Source organism: Manduca sexta, chromosome 6 (genome assembly GCF_014839805.1).
Source record: "Manduca sexta isolate Smith_Timp_Sample1 chromosome 6, JHU_Msex_v1.0, whole genome shotgun sequence".
In the NCBI taxonomy this organism is placed as follows: domain Eukaryota; kingdom Metazoa; phylum Arthropoda; class Insecta; order Lepidoptera; family Sphingidae; genus Manduca; species Manduca sexta.
The window spans coordinates 850,746-859,294 of NC_051120.1; the positions used below are offsets into that span (position 1 = coordinate 850,746).

At 34.1% G+C, this 8,549-nt stretch overlaps 1 protein-coding gene across 1 annotated transcript in view; it reads right to left on the minus strand.

Moving 5' to 3' along the window:
• Nucleotides 1-3,199, minus strand: part of LOC115440964 (transketolase) — a 14,302-nt gene extending 11,103 nt beyond the window's left edge. The window contains 1 exon segment of the mRNA XM_030165505.2: nucleotides 2,987-3,199. Coding sequence (XP_030021365.2) covers nucleotides 2,987-3,084 — 98 coding nt within the window. The 5' untranslated portion in view covers nucleotides 3,085-3,199.
• Nucleotides 3,200-8,549: the final 5,350 nt, after the last annotated feature.

Consider the following 8,549-nt stretch of genomic DNA (forward strand, 5'->3'; position numbering starts at 1 on the left):
ATGTATGTATATATACAGTTACCTACACAATGATTTTTTAGTGCGGTCCAGAGCAAAGACCGTGACGAGAAAGCAGAGATCATAGGGCATTCCAGAAATAATTACCAGGCCGCAGGGTTCTCGTATGCGAGGGTCGAACTGAGTAGCTAACATCGCAATGTTTATCAACCTACATGCGATAGAGTGATTCTAACTGACCAGACGTACATGTGTCTCTCAGCGAAGTCAGAAAAAAGTCCCCACTTTCAGCTACTTTATAAAAAATGCACAATTCATACGTCTCTCCTTTTTTCATGTGCACCCGAGGCTATTTCCCCCTACTCACCACGCTAGACCTCTGCAAATGGCTTAAATTACACGCTATCTTTCACGCACAATGCGCGTATGGTGCGGCATAGGGTCATTGGCTTTAGTAGTGGGGTGCTCAACGAAGCATTGTGAAGAGCTAGACTTTTATGTGTACTAGATCTTTATTTAATATAATTATGGATTCTGATACAGATGGCTACTTACATAAGAGTATAGGTTGCGGCTTAATCCTACTAGCGAATTATAATTAACTTCAGATTTACTAGTATACTAAAATAATTAAATTCAAATCACCCATAGCTTTTAGGTGGTGAAATCCATCTTGTTCAGAATTTGATTCCAAGATGGAATATATTTCTTTTTTGAAAGCATAGTGATCTCTTTGCCATTGATTAGAATTCAGGAAAATATTTCGACAATAATTAGAACACTATCATCGCTTTTAACGTAGGCTATAACATATTGTGGCTGCACTTTTTTTTGTCTAACTAGCTTATATGAGAAAATTGCATAAACTTTTGTACCATAAAATGCTCACTAAGAATAAGGATTTTAGTATTAGATAAATTACTTTGTTTTTTGTTAAGCATCAGAGGGGAAAAAATTCTGATAACTTGTAATGAAATTCTGTGTTCTCTATCAAATAAGGTCAATGATTTAGTTGTGTATCTAACAGAAAAACAAGAGGTCAGTTATTTTAAAATACGTTTGTTACAATATGTGTATGAGAAATGAACTTTCCTGCCATTTATGAGCCTTTATAATGTGAACATAAATGAAATACACAATATTCTAGAATTCAAATATTTGATTTTTATAAATTTATGACATAAATGTGTAACCATTTAGTAAAATGTTGAGTGAAAGATTGACAAAGGAAAATATTTGTTGTTTCAATTCGCAAAAGCACATATTTTGCTGGTTTCCTGATTGAAAATAGTTGTAAATTATGTTAATAAGGCAAACTGTAAATGCAAAGTCCATACATAATGTGTAGAGCATGAATCAAAGAAATAAATCATTTATTTTCCCGACTTCTTAGGAATTTTACGACTGTATATAACAGTGAGAATTATCAGTTTATTTTGAATAACGTAGATAAGGTATGTTATACAATCAAGCACCGACCAACGATACAACAGGTCAGGGACGTATAGATGACAAATAAAGGGTATCTAACTGGATAATCTGACACTGGTGAATTAACATGGAACTTATAAATATAAGTATTCAATTATCTTTTTGAAAACGAGAAAAGCTTGTGGCATGATTTTTTACTCTGCCTGGAAAGTGACCACCATACTCTGTGTATAAAACCTGGTATAGTGCTCTATGTAAGCATGTTATGTTCCAGCTTCAGCCTATGTATATGAAGTTTTAAACATCAGAATAAATGTGGTGAATGGAAATAGGTATGAAGCTCCTATAATTAAACACCATCTGGTCCTTCCTCTGATGACCATAAGGTGTGGTGGGGTCATTAAGCCACGACATGTACAAATGTACAAACACTCTTTAATTCATAATTAATAACTCCCGGCCAAATTAGAAATTATCCATAATTATGAATTAAGCACTTCACGGTACTACATCCAAATATTAGATAATATTAAATTATAATGGTGCTTGCTTATTGCTACTTTCTTATAAGACCAGAAAACAGGGGCAAGAAATAACAATTGCTTCCATTTTGAGTATCCATGAAACATAAAATTTTATATGATATTTTGTTTTATGAATGTAATATAATTAGCAATGAATTGTTACCAAATTGTACAAGGAAAAAATATCCAGTAATGTTATGATTAAATTATTACAATATCAGGTAAAAGACAAGTTTTATTATCTATGAAAGTATAAAAATAATAAGTTTTTTTATCGATAATTTATGTTGTATTAATTTTAAAAGATAAATAATTGCTTATTGATCTTACAAAACATGCAATCAATGAAATGAAAATTTTAACATGTAAGTATAAGTTTGGGGAAATAAGTATGCTCTTAAATGTGATGATTACCAGCAAGTATACAACATTCTATACCACTCATTTGGTTGTTAAAAATTAGGGAAATATTAAAATTTTAAACTTATTATTATTTGTTTATGCTTAGGTAACAAAAAAAAAAATTCATAATTTTTAAAGCCAGTTTGAAAGTTTAAATGCGCGCTATAAAAAGTTTTTAACACTTTCATCTATGCATAAAGCATGCATGAAAATGTATTCACCGGTGGCGCGCACAGGTCAGCATTCAATTAAGGCTCTAAAAACGCCTCGTAATGGCCTGTAATCGCCGCATTGTGTAATATTGACATAATAAGCGCATTTAATAACCTTGACAACCGATATCACGTGGCCATGGCGTCATAACCTAAAAACTTCCATGGGTTAAAGAATTCTAATTGCATCTATAAAACGCGACAAAACCTGCACTTGATTCGTCCTCAAGAACTTATCTGCAACTTTATTGCTTATCGCGAATACCTATCTCTTTAAAATCAGTGAAAAATTTAAAAATCGCAACTCATGATTACCATTATAAAACAACCACAAACTGTATTTACGGCGAATATCTTATTAGATTCGGTTCCAAAATGATTCTGATAAGCAAAAAATGCTATTTTAACCTTCAAAAGACCTTCAATACAAATAAAATGCGGTATGGTTACACCACTCACCCGGATTTAGAGGCATTTGTTGCGATGATGCTGTCGATCCTCAGCTTATTTGCGATGTCTTTAAGTTGTTCAAAGTCTACGTTCTTTTCGCCTTTCATTTTTGGAATGTTGATATTATTTATTTATTTTCAACAACACGTAACACGACCGGTTAATTGCCCGCCGCCTGCAAAATGACAACTGATAAGTCAAGTTGCCAACTTATATAAATCATCTCCAGACTTAAAGTGGAAAGATGACCAAATTTTATTTTGGAGTATCAGTCAACCAAAAACGTTATGCCATCGTAATGGAATTTAACAGTAACATGGAATTGAACATGATTATTCCGGTTAGTCATACATCGTGTTTGTAAACAAATTGATTACGCATGGGCTTTGGAAAATATCCAAATTACAAGAGGACGTTCGTTGCAAAGTTTTACGAAATATAATATAATAGTTTCAAAGTATACTTAACAACTTTATGAGTAAAATAATTTATATATATATTATACTGTATAATTTTAATTAGGATTTTAAAAGTAATAGGTAATAAAAATTTACAATGAAAATAGTTCGAACGATAATGCGTTATAGTGCCATCTATGTAAACGACTTAGCAGTTATATTGTTCTTGATGATGCCTAGATGGCTCAGCATCATTTACAGGTATCAGTATGTGTGATAATACCATTATACTATAAAGATTCTGCAGCTGTTTCAGATTAATTTAGATATTCACAAGACTTTTTTGTGGGACCACACTGGAGAACGCTGTGCCCCCACAAAAAAACTTAGAAGCATCGAAAAAATTGCTATTAAAAAGTACAGGAAGGCAGGGGGTATAAAAAATTATCGACTAGCAACTTTCGAGTATTGGCGTGCCCCAAAAAAATAAGTGACAAAAAAGTGGCTGAATATTTGTACTAATACTTAAACACTCGCACTAAAGACAAGAATCTACTTATTTTCGTTTTTATTACCCAGATTTGAATTAGTTTCACGACCAGCCTAGCAAAGCCGCTTGTTTGATGTCAATGGTCTTTGGGCAAATCGTTTTAGAAAAGTCCAGAATATTGTTTAGTGTGGGAATCGAACATAGAATCTATTATAATATTCGTAACTTCCATGCAACGACGATAAAGAAATACACGATTTGTGTAGCGAAATTTGTTACCGATTTACATGGACAGATGGCATCACGTTGCGATCAAAAGGGGCCGGGACGAAGTTAAACTAGTATAGTATTTAAACAAAATAGTTAGAAGACAGGACGCTTAATAGATGCGGTACTGTCTAGTTATTTTAAAAGCTATTAATTAATCGACTGAACGGCACATTATTTTTGCATTGGAGTAAAGTGTACAAACGCCCCCGTGTCAACATAACAGATATTTTGCATACACTTTGATATTCACGGTATTAGTAATGAACCATCTATTCACTTGATCTGATGGTGGGTGCAATAGCATAGAGACTCGAGGATAATAACAAATACTTCCTGACTAGATCCTCAATCTTCGTAAACGCTGTCGACGTAAGATCATGATTTATTGCAAATCTTTATATGTCGGTTGGGAATCCGGCGGTATCTAAGGGGTTCACATATTAGAGCGAATGTCTCTTTATATATCAGGTTGTCCGGAAGAGATCGCTTTTTAGCGATAAAACCGCCTATTGGTGCACTTTTTATATGATATAAGTAATAATTGTATTCATTTTTCTGTATTGGGTGTACATACAATAAATTGTTTCATTCATTCATTCATTCATTAAAATATTAGAGCATCAACTCATCTTATACCTATACTTATATCATCTTACAACTTACACCCATATAAATTGCAAATTGTCCAAGATTTAAATATAGGGACATAGTAGGAAAATCGACACCTGAATATTTTTTGGAATGATTTTCATCCCCTACATGGTTTGGATTTTTTAGGGTTGAGGTTTAATTTCATTTCAAGGGTATTTAAATAAACAAAAACATGTGATACTAGTCTACGCTGAATACAAAGGAATTCTATAAAAAGTCATTACTTGCCCCGAAAACGTATGTTGTGCGATTTCGGCAAATTACAATATTGGTCCGTTTTTCGGAAAGATCATTAAATATTGACTTCAGCGTTATATTGTGACATGATAGGCAGATTTTTTCATTGTGGCCGTCGGTCTGTTTCATGACACTCCTAGTCCCCAAGATCATCAGATAAATCTGGGGCATCAGATAAAACGGGGTAAACCCCGTTGTACCATCTTCTTCTGTGATTTATGTTAATTTAAAATAAATGCCCCACACAAAATATTCAATATAAAGTGCGAAGAATCTTCACAACGCTTCGGCAACATGACTCCCCCCAAAATGTGACATAAATTAGAGCAGCGATTACTTCAAAAAGGATGGTATTATGTAATTGTTAAAATACTTCCTACATAAGATTTAAAAAAAATACTGTCCTTATGAGTATTCCAAGGAGGCGATAATTCTAACAATTTAAAAATTAGCCATTAAAAACAAATAATGGTTATGTTTTATTGAAAAAAAGTCGCTATCAAAAACCACTAAAAATGTATTTAAACTGATACAGAGAGGAAAAAAATATAATTGTTTTTTTATTTTAAATGTTGTTTAGAGCAGTTCATTTATATGCTCGCAAAGTAGGTAATAAATTAATTTTAAATTTCTATACGAGTGCACAACCCTCTCAGGTATATTATACTGGTTGCCGATTTTGGATTCTATTTAGATCTAAGACTGCAGTTAGTAAAACGAATTCCTTCTAGTCCGGCAATCATAATAAAATATCGTCAAATACATTCAAATCTCCGTAAACACACGAACAATACGTCACATCAACATTGTGCCAAACATTTATACAACGATCCGATCAAACGCCACTGATATTGGACCTCCTTCGAGCGGCCACAACACTCTTACCTCAAAAACGACTTTACCAACTCGTATTAAAGTGTATATTTGGCTAAAACACAGGAGGGTAGAACTGGGGTGTTGTGATAAAATTCGGGGTGGCTATTTCGGAATCTCGCTGACTTATCATAATCGCAAGGTACACCTGAACGGCGGCGAAATAACAGGGATAAGTCTGTTTAACATCGTAATCATAAGCTTTATGAATTTTATATTTGATTCCTGTAAGTTGAAGGAAAATGAGTTTGGATTAAGTATTAGATATGACGGTTAGTGGAGATTAGTAAATAAGTATAGGTAAGTGACACAGTATGTATATGATTTTGTCTCAGTCATGAAACAGTATTCAAGTATTATGGACATTGATGTCAGTGTAATTAGGCCTTATGAGGCACAATACTAGGACTAATTTTGACAAGCGTAGTGCAATTAGGGCTTGAAATTTAAAGTTAAGGGTGGTGTGGCAGATCTTTATAAGTTAGATAAATGATCTGCTCTTGATATTTATGTTGTGTAATCAATGCGCATAACAAGCCGCCAAACAAACATTGTCTATTATCTATATTTTAATAATTATAATTATTTACTTATTAAAAATTTTAGGTACTTTAAAACAAAGAAAATCTTTTTCTAGATTGACCACATTATAAACATCGAGTTCTATATTCAAACGTTGTTAAAATTACTGTAATGAATAAAAAGAAGTATTCTTTAAGAAAAATGACTATGTAATACTCTACCATTCTGCCAAATCTTATCGCATCATGACAATATTCAATATCTAAGCGATAAAGGCGCGCGCCAAAAACTACGCGACGGAATAACACAAAAACATCGCCTGGATAAATAAATATAAAAACAATAAAACCGTTGTCTATGGATGGGAGAATGGCCGCGATGGGCAGAGGGCAGTTATGGTGACCACTTTTATAGGGCGGAGAAGTTTATAAATTACTTTGGTGGAAGTAGCTTCTTTTATTGTAAAAGCTATGAAAGTGAGTAATATTATTTAGTGCATGGTTAAATTAGATAACAAAATTATACGATATTGTTAATAAAGTAGTTTTTTTAGTACGCACGATCAAACAAGGCCGGCTTAAATTTACTTATTGTTAAAACTACCTGTATTACCTTTTACAACTATCGGCACACGTCTCTATAAATAATAACTTCAAGCTGCCATCTTTAGGCATATGTAGTATTACACCACTAATTCTCTACAATTATCCAAGATTATACTAGTCTGATGGTGTCCACACGCGGGGCCAGCGTCACCGCCCGCGTGGGGTGCGGGGGCGCGGGGCGGCGAGCGGCGGGGTGACGTTCTGTTTTCAAATTCAATTGGCCAGTGTCCCGGGGCGATCTTTCTCCGCGCTATTCCGAATTGAATATCAATGGACGCGTTCTCATTGGCATTGAGTGGACATTACCGATATTTATGATATTTCAGGGTTTTCTTTATATTTACTCTGTGTCCATCTGGGTATCTGCTGTCTGTTCCAGATAAATATCGGCGTGGAAACATTTGATTAGAAATACATTATGCATGACGAATATTATAAAGACAGTCTGCCAATTATTTTAGAAAAACAAAGCTAAAGATATATGACTATATTGTTTTTGTATTCAATAATAATTAAACGTTACATATCTTAATCTAGCGGCTTTTACAAGACTAAAGTCCGACATTATCAATTCTTCAGAATTGAAACTAATCAGCCATGCATGCTACTAACTGCACTCGGTTTTATTAGATAGGTATTGTCGATTCTAATATTATCAATTAATTACATGGGGGAGGCCTATGTCCAGCAGTGGACGATTCCCGGCTGAAATTATGAATTATATTTGCCATAATATTGTTCCATACGCAACACAACACTGGGTGTACACTGTTCATTGGGATAAGAAATAGATAATGCAATACCCACACGGACAGACTTGTATAGAGACCTACATTATAATAAGAAATATCCGGTTCCAACAGGCCGGCATTATTGTGTCGATTGCTGAAGAGTAATCATTTGTCAGTCGACTTTCTATTAAACCCCACTTTACATACCATCAGGTGCAGAAGGGCAAATATGCCGTGCCTGTAAAAGAATATGAATTTGTTGTATCTAAATAAATATTATGATGTATTTTCAATATTTTTTTTATTATTATTCATCTGTACAATTATTAACTTCTCCCGTGCTTTTTTATGGAGGTAATTGCTTTCCGCACTGTTAGTAGATTCAAATTTGACCATCAAATAAGAAACATAAGATCTTCATTTACGTATTAAATATTATTTACAATTACGTAGGACCCTGAGTTATGGAAGCTTCTTAGGGAGGACTTTGCCTAACGTTACATCATAGGCTAATGCAACACAATTTAAATAAAGTAAGCGAAATACCTACATTTTGCAGGTTCAATAATCATTTTTAAAGTCATGGTACCAATCCTCGTGGTGTGTGTGTGTATCATACTCCAATAAAAATGACATTAGCTGTCACGTCCACACTAGGTTACCATCCCGTCGGTCAGCTAAGACATACGTAAGTAAAAATTGTAAACGGGCGAACTTTCTACGTGTACCCTCTTTGTGCCATCCACCTCGGCGGGGCGCGGTCCTACGCGGCGCTGATTGTGTAGCGATGGGAAG